The sequence below is a fragment of the Sinocyclocheilus rhinocerous genome, unplaced genomic scaffold (assembly GCF_001515625.1).
Source record: "Sinocyclocheilus rhinocerous isolate Xijiao unplaced genomic scaffold, SAMN03320098_v1.1 scaffold374, whole genome shotgun sequence".
Lineage (NCBI taxonomy): Eukaryota > Metazoa > Chordata > Actinopteri > Cypriniformes > Cyprinidae > Sinocyclocheilus > Sinocyclocheilus rhinocerous.
Genome location: NW_015628519.1, coordinates 448564 through 469300, shown reverse-complemented (window position 1 = coordinate 469300; position 20737 = coordinate 448564). Strand labels below are relative to the sequence as shown.

At 37.2% G+C, this 20737-nt stretch overlaps 1 protein-coding gene across 1 annotated transcript in view; it reads right to left on the bottom strand.

Annotated features, from left to right (window-relative positions):
* Positions 1–700: 700 nt before the first annotated feature.
* The window catches only part of LOC107737876 (netrin receptor UNC5D-like), a 206349-nt gene continuing 186312 nt past the window's right edge, over positions 701–20737 (bottom strand). Inside the window, exons 11-17 of the mRNA XM_016549517.1 lie at positions 17092–17095; positions 13768–13939; positions 10385–10612; positions 7568–7717; positions 6475–6639; positions 5174–5352; positions 701–2134 (exon numbers count right to left, since the gene is read on the bottom strand). Of these exons, the coding sequence (XP_016405003.1) occupies positions 1894–2134; positions 5174–5352; positions 6475–6639; positions 7568–7717; positions 10385–10612; positions 13768–13939; positions 17092–17095 (1139 nt within the window). The 3' untranslated portion in view covers positions 701–1893. The remainder of the gene's footprint in view (positions 2135–5173; positions 5353–6474; positions 6640–7567; positions 7718–10384; positions 10613–13767; positions 13940–17091; positions 17096–20737) is intronic.

Below are 20737 nucleotides of genomic sequence, written 5' to 3'. Positions count from 1 at the left end.
CCTTTCCCATTTCCTTTTTCTCATAATTTGCTCTAATATTATTTTATAAGTTCCCTTCCAAATCTCTTCTCACCCTTTTTCTTTCCTCATGTCTCCTACCATTCTTTTTCACTTTCAAATCTCTTCTCCTCTTACTTTCCCATCTCTCTTCCTTATTTCATTATTTCCTCCCTTCCCTTTCATTCCCTCCCTAATGTACCTCAGACACAGCATATATAAGGTTTTGTTAATGATTTCGTATATCAAAAAGTACAATCTCTTTTTATAGTCTGATGCAACAGACTATTTCATCACATATTCACACAGTTGTATGATAATCTAGCATTAGCAACACACTCTCACACAGCTCATCTTTCACAAGTGATGTGCGATACCTGGAATGAGATGCGGCGGATACTGTACGCTTTATGTTTCAGACGTGAGGTTGATTATACATCTATGCATTATTATGCATGTATGCGTGTGCACCTGTCAGCATACGGTAGTTTTCCAGCAGGTGAGATGTGTTAAAATGCTTTTTCAGTGGTCATCATTGATCCCATCTGGTCAATATGAGGTCACAAGCTGGTACTGGATGTATTTAGAGGAAAGATAAAACAACAAGGGAAAAAAAAAATCACATATGGAAATCACTCCTCTCGTAGGATATGAGTGTGTGTTCTCTACATTCAGATCAAACCACCAGAGGTTCCTGTCAAAATATGTTTGATGGATTTTTACTGGGTTATCCAATGAATTTTACACACAGCTGTCCATCATTTGTCATTTTGAGAGACAGCTGATAGAGAAGGATTCTGACCAATCAGCAGTCAGCTTGGTAACATTTAAAGAGACAGTTCACCCAAAAAATAATAATTCTGTCATAATTTTTCTCACCCCCTTCTGTTCCATACTCATTTCTACCAGTTTCTTCCTTTTGAGGAATAAAACCAAATTTTGATTAATGCACTGGTCACTCTTTTTTCAAGAGAAGATTTCAAGCCATAAATTGGAACCTAATGATTAAAATGTCGGTCTGTTTCTAACATAAAGCTGTAATATGACTTTAGAAGTCTTGAGATATAGTGATGAGTTACAAGAAGTACTTTTATGATTTTGAAGAATTTCTAGGCTATTTTCTTTAGGTGAACTGTCCCTTTACATTTTTAATGATATTCCTTACCTCAAATCGAACTTTCTCATTAAGCATTATCATTTTCTGCTTTCTTTTATATTCCCTCCTTCAGACAAAAAGTAACAACAATAATAATTATATATTTCGATAGGCTGCAAAAGTAAATGTATAACAATGTTTTGTTTTGGTTATCTTTGAGTACATCTTTCAGTTTACACTGGTTGCTATGCAACAGGCTTTAATAGTATTCAGTACAGATGTTTTTTTCTTTTTTTAAATCTATTTGCAATCAGAAAGTTACTCAGAAATGCAGACGACCATTGTGGTTTTCAAACAGAAAGACGCAAATTAAAAGTGTCCCACAAAAACAACGACACATTCTTCAACACTCTGAAGCATCGAGGCAGCCCGGTCTGTGGTCGCAAGTTAACATTTAGGCTGTTGTAATTTCTCAGTTTGCCTTTATGGAAACAAACGATCGCGAAAGCATACCCACAATCTTCAGCTGCAAATTTTCATCAGACAGGCTTAGTGTCAGTTTGTTCTGATGCGTTTAAGGGTATTTGATAGGAATACTGTGTACGTGTGTGAGTATCTGTGAATCACTGAAGCTTGTCTATGGTCACAACCCATCTTTAACACCCTGTTTTTATCAGTAAAGGAGAGGGAGGAGCAACTCTTTGCAACCTCTTAAAGTGCCGCCTCCTCTCTCCCTTCGTCGTACCCTCTTATCTCCGATAAGGACAGTGTTTTAGTCTTCATTTCCAATGAAACTGTTCTTAGGTGTGGTTCGCGTCGAGCTCCTCGCTGCTGCGGTTCATGGTGGAGTCGCTGGAGGGGATGGTTTTGCTGATGCGGTCCAGAGTGTCTGCGCTGGTGGAGTGTTTAGACTGAACTTTGCCGATTTCCTCTAGAGCACTGGCCAAAGAGTCCAGATCACCTCGTTCCTGATGCTGAGCTTCCCATAAACTCAGAATGACAGCGGACGGGCTTGTCTGGCGCGCAAAATAACCCAGGTTTCTGTATGTGAGAAAAAGACGAAGGACAAACTTGGATTAACCGCACAATGTGAACAGAACAAAATTACAATTGCAACAACTGAATAAAAAAAACGACTAAACAAGCAGGGACAAATGTCAAATGATAACTTTTAAATATTTAGGACTTGTGCATGGTGAGGAGGTGAAGTGAAATGCTAATGAAATTGTGTTTGTAAAACAATTTAAGTAACTGGTATTTTATACATTTTTAAGTTTATTACTGGTCTATAAAATCCAACCTATTACATATTCATGTCATGTGAAGCCCAAGACAACAGAAAATACCGTTAAAACATTATAATAAGGTTACAATTTTAACATTAGGGTAACAATTTATTTTAAGGTGTCGTTGTTACATATGTTACATGTACTTACTATTATAATAACAATAAATTATGCATAATTACATGCAAGCAACCCTGAGCCAAACCCTAATCCTAACCCTATAGTAAGTACATGTAGTTAATAAATATTACTCAGTACTTAACAAGGACACCTTAAAATAAAGTGTAACCAACATACAATGCATTAGGTATCATGAACCAACAATATTTACAGCATTTATTAATCTAAATTCAAATTCATTTCTACACAAACTAATACACGTTTAGATTTTAAGTTAAAATGATAAAAGTATAAATGAACAAAAGTTAACGCGTTATGAATTAACATTTGAACAGTATATTTAAAAATATGGTAAATTTACAAATACAATATTTATAAATGTAAATATAAAACCATTAACCTAGATATATAAATGCTGTAACAAATAGCTGTTTTTAAATCTGTGAATAAGCACAGTGTTTATATTTTTTATTTCGTATTGCGCTAACCCACAAGTTTGGTTACATAAATGCATATATTTCCGCCAAGACACTGAATTATTACACTCTATTGCAAGGATTCTCAGTCTGCATAACTTTCAATTTAATAATGTTATCCTGTAATGCCTGTATGCCCCAACAACCTATCAAAATGGTTAAATTAGTTTATAAAAGCGAGAAGGATATTAAAGAAGTTTTGCTGGAAGAAAATCAACCTATCTTTGAGACATAATTGAATCACAGAAGCGGAAATCACAGTTCTGCAGGTGTGTGTCTTAAAGACGCAGACATAGCTCATCTTCTGCCTCCACATTTTAATGCAGCTTGGTTTCATCTCGCTTCCTGTTGACCTTGTGTTGACCTTGCATTGAAGTTATTTTAGAAAAAAAAGAGTCACATCAGCCAGTGAAGTCAAAACAGCTAGAAAATTAACCATTTCCAAGCAGGTTATGATAGTCTGGATGGATAAAACTGGTGATATCGCTGGTTAAACAGCCCGCTGAGGTCACAAAACATGCCATGCTGGATTTCAAAACATTTTCAGCAGGATATTTTACCTCACCATTATTACCCAGAGTCCATCAACAATATACCGCAGCGCGATGTAAACAATGTAATTCTTTGATTTTCTGTGAGTATTCGGACTCCAGCAGGGGGCAGTGTTGCGCTACAACAGCTTGCGCCGCAGCTCTCTGGGTAATTGCCCTCTGCGCTGTTTAGACGAGCTTGCACATCCTCAGAAGGTAATTGCAGAAATCCGCTTAACAAGGAGGAGACATTCTCATTACACACTGCCTGGGGCTCTGACCAGCTAGAAAATTCCCCTAAATCTTTCTGTCCGACTCTGCCAGCCTCATTTCAAAAACAACTCTGTCTTTTATCCCTGGTGAAAATATTACAAAAGTAAATCCACATTACGAAAGAAAGTTTGATTCATCCTCAGCTGCAGTGAAGCGAATAAACATGTGACAGATTTTAAACTCAAGACCTCTTGGACATTTTGATCGGAGGGTCTGTTTGTACAGTGTTTTTAAACATTTTTGAAATCACCATGGGAAATGTAAATAATTAAAAACAGGCAGCTTGTAAATTAAACTGTTGTTAAAAATTGCTAGCTGGGCAGAAGACCATGTTTTTGAGCGGAAGAAAGAGCAGAAAAGGTATTTTAATAACAAAGAGATCTGAATGAATGTACAAACACATTCATGTTACACATAAATGAAATCAAACTGTTTTGAAAGGGAGAGTTCACAAATTCATTCACTTTCAAAAAATCATTTAACACAAAATTCTAATAAGCTGATCAGTGTTGAAAAAGTTGTGCGGCTTAATGTTTTTGTGCAATCCGTGAAGCAATGTATTCAGGATTCTTTGACGAATAGAAAGTTCAGATGAACAGAATTTATTTGAAACTTTTTTTTTTGTAACAATGTAAAAGTCTTAACTGTCACTTTTGATAAATTTAATGCATTCTTGTTGAATAAAAGTATTAATTACTTTAAAACAGTTAATTACTTTAAATGGTAAGGTATCTATCTATCTATCTATCTATCTATCTATCATGTCTCTCTCTCTCTCGCTCTCTCTCTCTCTCTATATATAAAGCAATTTTGAATTGAATTGAATATATATAAATAAAACCCACAGACAAAAAAAAAAAAAAAAAAAAAAAAAAAAAAAAAAAAAAAAAAAAAAAAAAAAAAAAAAAAAAAAAAAAAAAAAAAAAAAAAAAAAAAAAAAAAAAAAAAAAAAAAAAAAAAAAAAAAAAAAAAAAAAAAAAGAGTAAAAAAAAAAATAGCCCTCTGCTATCAGTCTCGCATTCAAATACGGCACTGTTAGATGAAAGCACGTCAGGTTTTAATGGCATGAGGGTGAGTAAATAATGACAGAATCTGCATTTTAGGGTGAACTGTCCCTTTAAGGGTGAGTATATCTGTGTTCATTTATTGTCATAGATGAGAGGTATGTTTTCCTGGAACTGGCAGTTGCAGGATGCATGAGTTCGATCTCATTACAGCCCCATAGTTACTGCCTGTGGCTTTGCCGAAGGTTAATGCGACCATGTGCTGGAAGAATATGTAGCAAATTAGACGCGAGGGAGTCCATATGTTTGTATTTGAGCATGTATGTCATCCTTCTGTATGCTTGCTTATGGACAAAGCATGTCTGCTGTGTGTTTCTGCATAATTTCTCACCTGTCTATATGCAGTTTCTGCGCTAAGAGCTGCCAGTCTTTGCCCTTGGCATTCGCTGTGTCGAAGGTGGCACAGATTCGCTGGCGAATGGACAGGGGGATTTTGAAGGCCCTGGATCCCGTTTGAGAGGTGATGGTACAGTCTGATTGTGTGAAGAATGGCACGGTGTCTTTTTCATTCTGGAGGAAAACAGTATCACAATGACATATTAGAGGGGTTCACAGAGGGGTTAAATTGCGATAAAACGATCAGGAAATGCACATTTCAAATCAAAAAAAAAAAATTGGGAATTTGTCAATTTTTTGTTTTCAAAATCCAGTTAAAACACCAATAAACCAATAACAGACTTCAGTGATATAAATTTTTGACTGATTAAAATATGATATTTGTATTATAATTAGGGCTGTCAAAATTGACATGTTAATTGTGCAATTAATTTTTTTTCAATTCAATATAATGCTATTCAATCACTGCACTCAAACCTGGAGGACATGACACGTTTAAGGTGATGAAACCAGTTATTGTTGAATAATCGACTCTGGGCTAAAAAAACCATTCATTTATTTGAACAACCTCAATTTGATCTAATACATGATGAGTGTATCGGAAAGTAAAGTGAGTGCATGAAAGCAGTGCTAACATTATTATTGTTTAATTTGTACAGTCTTTACTCATAGTTAATGTTCTGTGAGATTTCTAATCTCATCTGATTTTATTACCCTTTAATGTGACCCTGGACCACAAAACCATAAGTAGCATGGGTATATTTGTAGCAATAGCCAACAATACACTGTATTCAATATCATCCAAGTGCACACACACAGCAGTGAGTAGTGAACAAACACGCACACACACCCGGAGCAGTGGGCAGCCAATGCTGTGGCGCCCGGGGAGCAGTTGGGGGTTCGGTGCTTGGGTCTCACCTCAGTCGTGGTATTGAGGGTGGAGAGAGTGCTGGATATTCACTCCCCCCACCTACAATCCCTGCCGGACCTGAGACTCAACCCGCGACCTTCGGGTTACAAATCCAACTCTCTAACCATTAGGCCACGACTGCCCCTGATGTGTTATTAATTAGTTTTTTAATCAATTGACAGCTCTAATTATTTTTATTTTTTTGGCATCAGAATCATCACCAGATTTTAGGTTTCACTCACTCTTAAAATGTCAGAGGTCCACTATATTAAAAATACTGTAAGTGGACCATCAATATTCCAAACACCACAAGATATCTCTATTGCACTTTGTCAATATTTCAATATTTAGTGTGTTTTTATTATGTGAGTTTTAATCTTCCATACCTCAGCAATGGTGGTGTAGACCTGTAGGATCTGCTCATGACCTTTGACCTGCCGAACACTGATCTTACAGGAGAGCTGATTGGCTGCTGGACTGTAGCGCTCCAGAGAAAAGGCACACTGCAGAGGAGACTGGCTACTGCACCACACCTGAGAGAAGGAGAATTCCTGCACCAAAAGAAGAAGGAAACATTAGGATATGAATATTTTTAGCAGGAACCATATGTGCCTCTTCTCCTCTCCTCCTTATTGTTATTCTGCTGATGAAGCCGCTGACGCTAATTTACTTAGTGTCATGTCACTGACTGCCCTGCCAGAACACAGCCTAGTATGACAAAACAGGGCTTGCTATGGGTATGATTTGGATAAAAATGCGCCTGCAGTCATAAAGCTTTACGAAGAAAGGAATGGTGGGTAAACAGCATTGAGAAAAACACTCTTGAGAATGTGTCATCCAAAAACAGAAACAATTTGACAAAATAATATGAATACTGAAATATAGCTCTGCTGGTGTAGCAAATAAAACTAGATAGAGAGTGCTGCTTGTCAATGCTAAACCTGACACCATGATACTAACGTGTTCTGGATGGTTTCCAGAGCATTGCTATGCGTTTGCTAGGATGTTGTTATGGCCCAAGTCAAAATAAGCTCTATGAAGGGCATTAAATATGATTTGGGTCCCATTTTCACAAGTTTAAGGGATTTTTTGATTGTTTGGTGAGAGAAAATTGTTTTGAAGAGCATCTAAGCACTTGATTTGAGGTATTTTGCGCCAAAGTTATAATACTTAAGTTTGGGGGATTTGAAAAACGAGAGTAATATATCACATTTATGCAATTTGTCCATTAAAATCATTCTTCCTGTAAAACCATCCTGTAAAACCATACAGTTAACATCCTTATCTCCAGGAAAAAGACACCGGATTCCTACCACGGCCTCTGGCTAAACTACCTTAAAGAGAGCCGTATTAATATTCATACGACCAGTCAAATGAACACTGGAATTTGACATCTCATTAATATTCAGCCTCATCTGCATATTTATTAACTCATGCATATTCATACAAAGCTGGCATCCATATTCATGAGGACAGCACCTGGCAGGTGGTGAAAGGTTTGATGCTCCACAGGAACTGGGGGATGTCCTGGATGGAGACCTGCAGGCTAAAAGAGTTCGCTCTGAAGAGCAGGGTCTTGGGTTCCTCCAGGAGGCGCCCTCCTCGCCCCCGTTCCACGGATACCACCTCCTGCGAGGAAGAGTAAATAAAGATATAAACGCTCATGCATAAACACATCCTGACACATACAATACCCTACACCAGGAACAGATCTCAACTGATTGCTCATGTTTAAATTATTCAGCTGAAAAACAGCCCTCCTACGCTACACAACAGCTATTTCCTGGGTATGGCGGCACCTTTAATCTTCATAACCTGAGAAGATGAAGCGGAAAGTGATTAAAAACCTCAACGCGAGGCTGACGTTTCCAACCCCAAGACCAACAAACAGGTCGAAGAAATGCCTGCATTGCATTTTTCATCTACAAGAATGGAATTACAATAACACCCTGGGCTTAATATAAAAAATAAAAAAACAAAACAAAATCTGGCAACACATCAACTAATAAATCTAAAGGTACAATGCCTTCAATTACCATCTCGGTCGAATACAATGAACGTTGTCTACCTTTCCCCTGTGCACAAATGCAACACACACACAAAATGGCATGCAGAACAGGAGCGAGAGACACTGGATGGATAGAATCGGCATTGATGAAAGGCACGGGTGATTTTGTGCTCTTTGCATCTATTCTGTGGGAATTGTTGACAATGCGTCACAGTAGCATTAAAAGCATTAGGTCTCTCTCTCTCGCTTTCTCTCTCTCTCGGTCACAAAAGACAGGAAAACAGTCTCTTGCTGTGATGGCTGCTGATCGATCCTGGCCTGAATTAGTTCAGTTTCCAGGGAGGAATTCATTTGCTGTTTTGTGAAATGCAAACAACGCTGACAACAAAGAGTACAAAAGAAGAAAAAACGGTGGGTGAACGGCTGGATAAACAAAGTGGAAGAGTGCTTTGGTGTGGAGAAATACAATCTTTGACCATTCACTCGTGGGTGTGTCCTTTTTGGGAAGAAGACTTCACAGAACCGAGATCTGTCACACACGCGCGTTTTTTTTTTCTGTCATGGTGGAGACTTTCCATTGACTTCTATTGTGTTTATATTGAGCTAATGGTATTGTCTATACACTTCACCTAACCCTCAGGTCTGCATTTTTATTGAGACATTACACAGGTCATTCTACAAGATCCATTGGGGTTCCCCAACATACACTACCGTTCGAAAGTTTGGCATTGGTAAGTTTTAAAAAAAGATTGGAATTTGATTGAGATTGAAAATTCTTCAAGGCTGCATTAAATTGATCAAAGTGACAGCGAAGACTTCTACAATTACAAAAGATTTCTATTTCAAATAAATGTTGTTCTTTTGAACTTTCTATTAATCAAACAATCCTGGAAATAAGTCTATCAAGGTTTCCATAAAATTATTAAAGGGGTCATGACATGGATTTTTTTATTATTTTAATATGTTCCTTGATGTTTACTTATAATGTTAATAAAGTTTTTTTGCACAAAAAAACAAATAAATGTGGAAAGTGTATTATTTTCAACCATCATTCTGACCCTTTGTCTAAAACGACCTGTTTTAAGGGGCGTGTCCTTTAAGGCTTGGCAGTAATTGGCCACTGTTATGATTGGCTAGCGTCATTGCATAGGAAACAGTATAAACACTATTGCAAGTGAGTGTTTTGACAACATAATCAAAATAAAATGGTAATTTCTCCAGGCAAAGCATTATGAAATTATTTACTTACGGTTTGTGATGCAGCTGCAGTCAGATCTAGTACCGCTTCATCTTTCAACAAATGTTTCTTTGTGACCTCTCCATGACACTGTGCCTCATTTACAAAACAAAATACTCTGAACAATCCTCTGACACGATCCAGGGTGCCATTAAAAATAAACTATCCACTTGTTCCTTACGCTGGGAAACTGTACATTTGTAGGACAAATCTTGTAGTTTCACAGCCTTTAACACAGGGCTTGTGATGTCAAACTGAACTGTAAAATTCAATTCTGGTACCTTTCTGAAGGCATAATAATATCCCAACATATATTAAAGTTTATTAATTTAGCTTGAGTGCAAAAACAATCCAGACTTCAGTATTTTGTGTGTGTGTTTGGAGAGAAAAATAACGCCACTAATTTAGTTTGTGTACGTCTTGAGGCTTCAATGCAACACAAAGACATCTCCACATCTCCATAACCAAGAAGAAAAGATCCATGTGAAACATTAAATATAAATGACATATAATGTTTTCTTCATAAAGTGAAGAAATTGTAAGATCCGTGTGTGCGCAGAACAAAGACTTCTCTGAAGCTGTGTCCACTCAGCTAGACGTCACGCCTAACAGAATGTAAATCACTTTTAATTAGCTCACAGAAAATATTCAGTCACGTAGTGAATGTATGAAGCAAGAGTGGCTCACCATGTCTTTGTAATTTAAGAAGCTATTCTATCAGTTAGCTGGAGATGTGTGTGTGCACGAGAGAGAGAGAGATTGGTCCAGCTGACTTTCAGTGGAGCGTAAAACCAGAGTACCCACAGGGCATGACGGCTAGCCATAACACGCTGCCCCATGAATGCAAATATCCCATAAGCCGTGGACTTCCATCTAATGCCATATGCAGTGAAGGGGATATGTATCATGACATTTAAGAAGCCTACATCTGTGAAAGCCAAAAAGGCACCCTATGGAAAGACCAGTTAGGACCAGCATGAATTGGTTTGACTAAACCAGTGGCTTCTTAACTAGTGCATCAGCATCCGAAACACAACCTGTCTTTACACACCTGAAAGGCATGGGGCGTATCATCGACGCAGTACACTCGAATGCTGTAGTTGAGGAAGTTGGGCTCCATGTTTCCAAAAGCAGCCAGTCGGAGTCTCTTCCCTGCCGCCTGTGTGAGGGCCTCTCCCACTAAAGCGTAACACCCCGGTCTCTCCACCAACAGGTGGCAGCACTGAGTGTCCAACAGGCAGTAACAAGAGGTGCTCTCCTCTTCCACAGTCATGACCTCCTGTCAGAAACACACAAAATCCAACTGTTGGTGCATCATATGTACAAGACTTCCGCAGTATGACTGCGTTTACATTAGGGTTTGCTATTAGGGACAACTGAGGTGACTGATAAATGTAATTCTCTTTCAGAGGGCAATAGACTAATATAGACTGCAACAGACCTTAGTCAGGGTAGCACCATATTTAATTTTGACAGGAATAAAAACAAAGCTTTGAGGGAAAGAAGTACAGTGCGTTCAATGGATTGTACTGTTGTTTAACAACATACCGGTTGTTCAGCTGAAGAAGTGTCTTCCAGAAAAAATAAAAAATAAAAAAATAAAAAAATACAACTTTCAGTAGACAAAAACAGTTTTGAAAGTTGTAAACATGTAAATGATGTGATCTAGGACATGCCTGATGATGTCATTCATTTTCAGATGGCAAAAGTCTGCAATTCTTCACAATACTACACAAAGCTGTATACATTATAAAACATTTTTAACTATTTATAACTTTTAATTTTGACAGTCACTGCATGACAATATGCATTGTTCTGTAGTGTGGCTGAGTATAAATTTTTTTCCAGTTTTAAAAAAGTAAAAAAAAAAAGTAGCAAAAAGTATGACATTTACTATATTTGACAACAAATAAATAATTAACCTTTTAAATAATTATAATAATAATTGTATACATAAAGTGTTTTATAATTTTATATTTATTTATTTATTTATTTATTTTATATTTATTTTAATATCTTCTTTAATTTATACCTATATATTTTATTAAAATATAATTTATAACATGATACTATATAGTATTGATATAATCAGGAAAATGTATTTATATTTATTTTATTAAATTATAATTTATTACAGTAATATACTATTAATATTATAATAAAAACACGATATAAATATAAATAAATGAAATGAACAAATATTAAATTTAAACTAAAATTAAACTTCCTTATGCTGCTTTTTTGTGAGTGTGTGTGTGTGTGAGAAAACCCTGTTTTGTTAATGAAATGTTTTTGAACATTTGATCACGATCAGCGCTAGAATGACTGTTTTTGAATAGCCTTCCCTCATCTTGAAAACCACCACAATTGTCAAATTCATGAGTGGTGCTACTGCTTCCCATTACCTTCACTTAACTGCAACACCAGCGACAAAAACACATTCCAACCAAGAGTAACATTTTTTTTTTTTAAAAACTCAGCTAAAACATTTACAATTTACCATAAATGATATATGATATGTTGTAATGTTTATAGTACAAACACGATTAAGAGATCAGATCCACATCCAAGAACGGCTTCCATGCTGATCGACTGTTAACACGGTTCAATTGCTTTTAATGCAAAGTAAGGCCTCACTGTCATAAGCACTGACAGCTACTTACTTTTGGCAACCCTGAGGCTTTTCACAGGCCGCTTCACTTTATAAAATCCCCAGTCAGCATAAAAGTATATACACACACGTTAGAAAAAGGTGAAGATCTTTAGCTGAAATTATGCTTCTCTTTTCTTTATAGCTCTGCAGATGGAAGCACAGCTTGATTATTATTATATGCATCTGGTATTTGAATGTCAGGAACAGTGGGTGTGTAGCGGCCAGCAGGAACTCGGAGTCCAGGCTCTCCATTTTACCGTCTGAATATAGCTGAAGCTAAGCATAACTTTGCCCCCCGGAGCGACCCGAACCATTTGCGAAGGCGGAAAGCTTGATATTTCACGTCTAAACACGCCATTGCACAGAAAGCATTGTCTATTACCCACAAATCAGTGGGTGCACATTAAAGTGTGCTTTCCGTCTCTCTCACACACACGGTAAAAACGCACAAAAAAGGTGTTATTCTCGATTCTGCGGGGACATTACTCTCAGCCTGCCTCTCACTTGCTCTGGCATTATGCCTGCGAGAAAAAAGCTCATTATTTCAAACAACCATCAGAGGTCTCGGAGTCTTTAACACGGCATCAAAATGACTCGCTTGCACGGAAAGAAAAGGAGTTGATTGGTATTGTGATGTGTCTTTGAATTAGTGTCTGCGTTTGATTATAGTCTGCCGAAATGTCAGGTCGCACACACATGCGCTCGCAGCTACACAAACACAAACAGAGATGTTTTCCCCAGGGTCAGTTTGTGTCAGTGAGCTCCAGCTCAACTTTGATGAAGTTCTTTCAACACGTAAGAGCGGTACAAATCCCACTTTTATAAAGAACAGCAAAATATCAAAGGGAAAGGACAGCGTTAATAAGAGAAGCACAGAGAGATGCTCCCTTAAAGTGCACTCAATGGGACGCGCGTTGTAGGAATAGAGGGCATATCTATTGATTCTGTCATATAGTAACCTTCAGCATTCGTACTTCAGAATGACAGTTCTTTATAATTACCAGCACACTGCGATTTCCCATTAAACTACATGATTCAGACTTTACACTCATTCAAGGCAAGGAATGGCTTCGCTTTGTATTCTAATAGTTAAAAAGGATAGTTCACCAAAAATTTTAAACGCTGTCATTAATTACTCACCCTCATGTCGTTCCAAACCCGTAAGACCTTCGTTCATCTTCGGAACACAAATTAAGATATTTTTGATGGAATCCAAGAGCTTTCGGACCCTTTTTAGACAGCAACGCAACTGACACGTTCAAGGCCCAGAAAGGTCGTAAGTACATTGTTAAAATAGTCCATGTGACAACAGCGGTTCAACCTTAATTTTATGAAGCTAAGAGAATACTTTTTGTGTGCAAAGAAAACAACAATAACAACTTCATTCAACAGTTTCTTTGGTACTCTCATAAACGTGCGTCGAAGACTGACATGGAAGAGAAGAAATTGTTAAATAAAGTCGTTATTTTTGTTTTCTTTGTGCCAAAAATGTATTTTCGTAGCTTCATGAAATTACAGTTGAACCACTGGTGTCACATGGACTATTTTAACAATGTCCTTACGACCTTTCTGGGCCTTAAATGTGGTAGTTGCATTGCTGTCTATGGAGAGTTAGAAAGCTCTCGGATTTCATCAAAAATATCTTAAATTGTGTTCCGAACGAAGGTCTTACATGTTTGAAATGACATAAGGGACAGAATTTTCATTTTTGGGTTAACTAACCCTTTAAAAACTTAAAAAGTTAAATAGTTAAAGACACTCTTATGTCAGATTTTTCTTACCTCCCAGCTGTTGTCCTGGGTTTGTCTCTTAAGCTTGATATTCCAGTCTTCTGAACTCACATCTGCACAGTGGGCTACTGTCAAGGCAACAGGGCAGGAAAGGGTCAGGCCAGGAGGGCCATATGTTACTTCTGGACTCAAAAGTATCTCCTGACCTTCATCAGACAAAGCACTGAAGATACAGACACAGAAAGAGAGATTAATTGATATTGTTCAAAAACAACAACAACAACAAAGATACTGAATACTAACAGAATATTGTTAGTTCCTGATGATGAACTGCTGTGTTTTTTCTCATTTGTAAATGACTTTGGATAAAAGCATATGCAAAATTAATCACTGTAAAAAGCAATGCTTCTGATTCTATTTAATTGGCATGAAACATCAGATGGAAAAACGCACACACATACAGAAGAAAAAAAAAAAAACAGTAAAAGGTGGGAAATTACACTTCTCTATGGTCCGCCTCCCTTAGTTACTGTTGCTAACTCTCACAAGCTTTACAAAATATCCCAAAGGAATAAACTAGGGAGTTCAGTGTGATTTTCAATGAAAAATTTGATTGGATACTATCCTTACGTGGGCTGGAATCAGTTGTGACATTTATTTCAAGATGTGGAAATACTGATTGTGTCATCTCTGAACATTATACCATATTTTTGGATAATGTCCCTAAAACTGCATTTACTTCAACTTTTATCAACTTTCCAAACACAGAGAAGAAACTGAAGGGCAGCAGTAAATACGAGAACTATAATGATAACTATACCTATGAAACTAGCCAATCAGCATCCACCTGACTATCCACCTGGCTAACAAGCTAAAGCATTTAAAGCACTAGATGACTACAGTATATGCTTACAATAAACAAAATATAACTGTCCATTGGTGTGGATGCTAATATAATTGCTATAGTTATCATTCTTGATGTGAACAGGCCTTAAGAGTTTAACCCCATTATAACAGTGTGCAAGCAGTGAATCTATTCATGAATCAATTTTTTTTTTCTAAAAAGTTTTCCCCAAATTAAAATTTGCTGTCCACTATCAAAATAAAACACAGATCAAGAGAACAACTTGTGTGGAACGCTAATGGGAAATCCTCGCTCAATATGTGCTGTAGTGTCAAAATAACAGTATTGATTTCACCAGAAGATGCCGATGTTGAAATAAATGGAATTAGTTTGGTTAATAAACATGAGGGCAAGCTACTGCGATAACACCATGGACAAACATTAGCTAGAAACACAAGCAGATTTGTTAATGGAAACATGCCAAGTAGCCGCACAGCTCTCCTTGCAAACACAAACACAACAGATTAGCCTGCAGACTCAGCGCTAATACAGATATATTGTACTTTGCGCTGGTTGAAGTGATTCCAGAGGGCAGTTGGATTTGATCGGGTGTGGATCAGTCAGTGTGTGTGTGTGTGTGTGTGTGTGTGTGTGAGTTCACTGCTCGATGGTGTTGTTTGAAGTGCTTTCTGAGGAGCCTGGTGACATATTGAGACAGTTTGGATGTGTTAGTGTCGATCGATATGACTGCTGTGGATCCTCAACAAGGATTAGTCATCTACAGCAGGGGGAGTTCAGGCTGGCCTGGACGGCGCCATAGAGAACTAACACATTGACACAGCAGATTACATGAACCAGACACCTGCTGTTAACAGAACCGTGATGATTTACAATTCAGTACTCTTTGCACAGAGACTCAAGAGATTTTAATACTTATGAGTGGTGTTTGTCCATGTGGAACTGTCCATTGACTGTCTCTGCTAAGGTGTTTTGAATAGTCTTTGATGTGTTGCTGTGTGTGTGTGCTAGGGTGTTCTGGATGTTTGCGCCATCATTACCTAGCCAAAATCTCCATGTTGGAAGGTTTTTAAACAGTTTTATTGCCCACCAGGCAAAAATCCAATGTCCTAATCGATTAGAACACACTCTTAAAAAGTTTTTTTTTTATTAGCATTGACGATTCCATTGAGAACCTTTAACATCCACAGAAACTTTCCATTCCACAAAAGGTTCCTTTTTTTGGAAAAAGTTATTTTAAGAACTTTTAAGAACAAAAATGGTTCTTCAAATCTATTACATTGCTGTGAAAACCCTCTTTTGGAACCTTTATTTTAAGAGTGTAATTTGAGGTGTTATTAATGATTGTAGCAAAAACAGGCCAAAGTTCGACACTTAAAATGCCCATATGAAAATATTTTGAACAATACTGGTAACCAAACAGTTTTATTGACCATTGACTTCCATGTTATGGCCAAAAATATCAAATATTCTTTTGTGTTCCACAGAAAAAAGAAAGTCATACATGTTCGGAATAAAATGATGGTGAGTAAAGGATGAATGAATTTTAATTTTGTGTGAATTATTCCATTAAGGCTATGGATTTAGACAAAAGCACCACTAATTATGATGCTTCTGATGAACATATGGGCAGAATATCAAGTATTTATTTCACAACCAGAGCCGTTTTTCATTCTAAGCAGGTGGCGGGCTGAGACAGCCGTCCAATTACAGTGTTTGACACTGTACCGTACCAACAGACCAGTCAGTCACTTAACTGCCTTCTAATCGCTCTCGCTCTCTGCATCGGCACTGTTTGTTTACATGTTGATTTATTTATATTGAGTCCTCTGTCTATTGGCATTGTATCCAAACTCTTTTATGTCTGAAATAAAGGCAATTAACGCTGATGAAGCAGCTAAGCTTGATTTACCATTCTGTAGAGGAGAGAGAGCATTACTTGACATTTACAGCCATTTAATGAAACTCTCGCAAACACTAGGAAAACATTCATGAACATAAAACGCACATCAAATGGAACAAAATGTCTCATAGTTGCTGAAATATCAGGAACAGCGGTAAACAAATGAAAAACAGTTAAAGGGGCTTCAGTATTGATCTGAGTGAATCTGTGGATGCCCTCTGTGCTTTTTAATAAACAGACCTATTAATTACAATGGTGTAGAGACCGGACTGCATGCGATTAGAAGTGTCACACCCCTTTAGATGTGGGTTTTGAATGAGGAAGAACAACTATGGTAAAAAACTGCTTTAGCAGCCGGGTAATTATAACTAAACTATAACTAAACTACTAAAACCAAACCCATAAAAAGCACATCTTAAAATATAATAAAAATGAACCAAAATAAAATAAAATACAGAAATGAAATACAAAAAATATTTTAGTTCAGATAGCTAGATTATTTAGCTAGCTATAACTTTTTTTTTTAGTTGAACTTGGTATAGTAAAATAACTAAACATAAATTTTAAATAATTAATCTATATACACTATATACACTAAAAATCTACATACACATCTAAAAAAGGATAACACAAAAATAAAACTAAATCAAAACATTAAAAAAACCTAGAAACAATGTTGTTGAAACAACAAATGTTGTCCAATCCATTCAGATTTGCAAATCATTAATTTTTTTTTCATGCGGATACCAACATGATAAAAAATGATATACCTGTATTTACCATGGGTCTAGTTTACCAATGCACTAGAATGTCTTATGCTTATAAAATGTAATAGTATCTAGTAAAAATGTAACATATTAAATAAAAAAAAAATTTTTTTTTCAGTTGTTATCTCACCAAGTGAACCACAAGCATCACTGGAACCCTGAAATAACTCAATAAAAATAAAATAATAAATAAATAAAATCATTAAAAAAAATAAATAAATAAATAAAAATACAATAAAAAAATTAATTGGTTCATGAAGCCCTGATTGTGAATTTGTATTTTTCATCTGCTGTCACCTTTTTCCTTCTCACACAGACACAAGCCCAGAGACCAAACAGACTTCAACAAATTAAAACCAAAACTGCTCCCTCAGGAAACCACCACAACAAGCTTCTTCATTGCATTTTGTGCCGCAGGCATTATGGCCTGATCAATATGAACATAGATCAAACTGCCTAAGCGAAGGGAAGTGTTAAAGCACTGTTCAACTGACAGCAATTTTGACACAGGAGATCATTAAGCCATATCGCTGGACACTGGAAGTAGTTATGCTATTTATACTGGTGGGCTGCGTAACTGGAGATACACTTTGAAAATATTGCTGCTAAGATTATATCTGCCATTGCTTTGTCACTATACACTGCTGTCAGTATGAACAGCCATTAAAAAGTGCAGTCTAGTCCTGTCAAAAGAGACTGCTATAGCTACCATGCAAGGGTCCAGCCATTATTCATTTCCCCTAGTTCAACAAATGTAAAGAGGAGCCGGAGATGCAGCGCTAATAACAAGGAAATGCATCACCTATTGATTTACCAGTTTAATATCCGCCAGGATAGCAAAAAAACAAGTCTGCTTTTATTAACACAGTGTGAATCATTTCCTAGTAATACAAATGTTTGGTGTGTTGTCCAGGTGAATCCATGGGGAAGGGTACAGGTGAGCTTTAAGCTCTGCAAATAGCCCAGAGGTCTGAGCAAACTCAATCCTATCACTGTGAACAAATAAAAAGAGTCTCTGATTGATCCTTTTTCATGATTCTGCTCTCTATAGCCGCTGTTATGAGGACTCTGGAGATCGTGCGGCTAAATTTAGGAGGTTCTGCAGATTGATTTCTGCTTCTCTCTTCTTCTAAATCCCCTCCCTCCACCTTCTGTAGATGCTTTGTGGTCAGATTGCAGTGTTGTGGATTGAATTTCTCCCAGCCACTCACCACAACTGTCAAAAGATGGGCTTTGACTGACAGCTGGGCTGAGCAGCTAGAGTTTGACTGACGGATAGCTGCGCGACTGTGGTGTTGGCGCGTCGGATGGGAGATGGGGAAGCAAACAGCTCTGAGCTTATCAGACGCTAGCAGGTACCTTCATCTGCGGACTTGCTGAGATTGAGGTTTTCATCTATGAGCGCAGAAGAGTCTCTGAACACTCGTGACCTTTGATCTCTATCAATCCCAGTGTGTCTACGACAGCGATTGAGGATTGAGAGCCAAGCGAAAGGTGTCTTCCCTCTGATTGTAGGTGACATTCGAAAGTTTTACAACTTTAGTTTTAAATCCCCGCTCGTCAAAGTTTGCTCATAATTTCTGGAGGGTTAATCCCAAAGTTAAGCAGCTCACCAGAACAAAGCAAGTGGCCTTCTGGGAGATTTCTACTCATGAAATACAAACTGCGTTACGATTTAAAGCATTGTCCCTAAACAGAGTTCACTGCATCCTTCATAGTCAGCAGAGGATATCTGTAGTTCACTTTACTTGACAAAATATGTGACCCTGCTACTTATGACTGGTTTTGTGGTCCAGGTCACATATGTTCATTTGGAACAGCATGCAACATCAGTCACAGACTACAAGCTTGAGGTATGAAGACATATGTATAAATTATTATATACTGGAAACCTTTTTTTTTTATACCTGGATAAATGATGTAACCTAATGTTAGAAATGTGAATTCTATACCTCGAAAATACCTTTTTAAAACGAATGCACAAGTTATTAGTTATGCCAAATACTTCAGCAGACATGCTGAATAAAAATGATGTCCTTATCCTTAATTTTTAATTAGTAAATAATGAACAATCAAGAGTGATGCAAATTCATTGCATAAAAACAATGGGAACCCTGAAGAACATTCAGTTCCTAAAACTTCTGGAATCCTGCAATTAAATTATTTGAATTATAATTATTGAACTTTTTTAAGTAGCTGAAACTAGGAGTGTAAATCGATTAAAAACTGGTTGAAAAAAGCTGAGGGCAAGGGGGTATTTGAAAATTGTTGTGGAGATGGGGACCTTTGAGTCAAAACATTGATAACCACTGATTTAACATGCTCACATCGTAGTGTGATGTCCACAGCGCTGGTCTCAGGTCGATTACAATGCCATTGTTTCAGAGTCACCATCTTTTTTTCCCTTGTTGCGACAGAATGGCACAGCTGGCTTATAACCCGCTTGACTCGGATGCGTTTAACCACTCTCGCACACAGGCCCAGAATACTAACGCTATAAAAGTACACCTTTCTAAATGAGCCCCAGGAGAGCCGGTCGCACCTAGCTGCCTTCAATATACAGGCCTGCCGTCATAACTACAGCACTGCCTCTGAAACATAATGCCGGCTCTCAGCAGAGAGTGAGACTGACTGACTGCTGGATACAGCGAGCAGGGGCAAGATTAATAGTAAGAATGGGAAATTGAGGGACAGAAAGTAAGAAATGGGAATAAAATTAAAAGTGCCCTACTGAAAACACCAGCGTGTTGTGTTTTGGTTGCTAGTGTGATACCCATATTGACCACCTTAGCTTACTAGCTTCACCAAACAAGGTGTTCCTGGATGGCAAGCTACTTTTTGCTAGTGAACAACAGAGCTAGGCAGCTAGAAAAGCATCAAACCAGCAGTCTGTGTGTGAGAGAAAAGCTCATTTCCATTACCTAGTGAGCTGCCTTGATGCCTACTGCTTACATACACTGCAAAAAAATGATTTTCTTACTTATTTGTCTTGTCTTCTAGTATAAATATCTAAACATTCTTGAATCAAGATGCATTTACCTGACAAGCAAAATGACTTTAGATATTAATTCTTGTTTTCTAAAAAAATTATCAGAATTTAGTTAGTTTTTGCTTACAACAAGAAAAAATACTGTATCTGCCTAAGGGGTAAGAAAAATAATCAAAAACAAGAATTGTTTTCTTGTTTTAAGTTATTAATATATTAAATATAGTATTAAATTAATTAACTAAATTAACTAATTAATTTAATTAATACTTATTTAGCAAGGGAGCATTACATTGCTCAAAAGAGATATATGTGTAATATAGATATATAGAGTAATATATATTTAACCCCTCCCCCTCCTCACCCTCCGCTACACCTCGTTCCGAATGGGTCTTGAACCCGGGTCTCCGGCATGGGAGGTGGACACACTAACAAGGAGGCTAAAGACTGTAGCCACTAGTGTCAGTCGCTAGTGCGTCTCTTGAGATCAAGGGAGTGAGGGT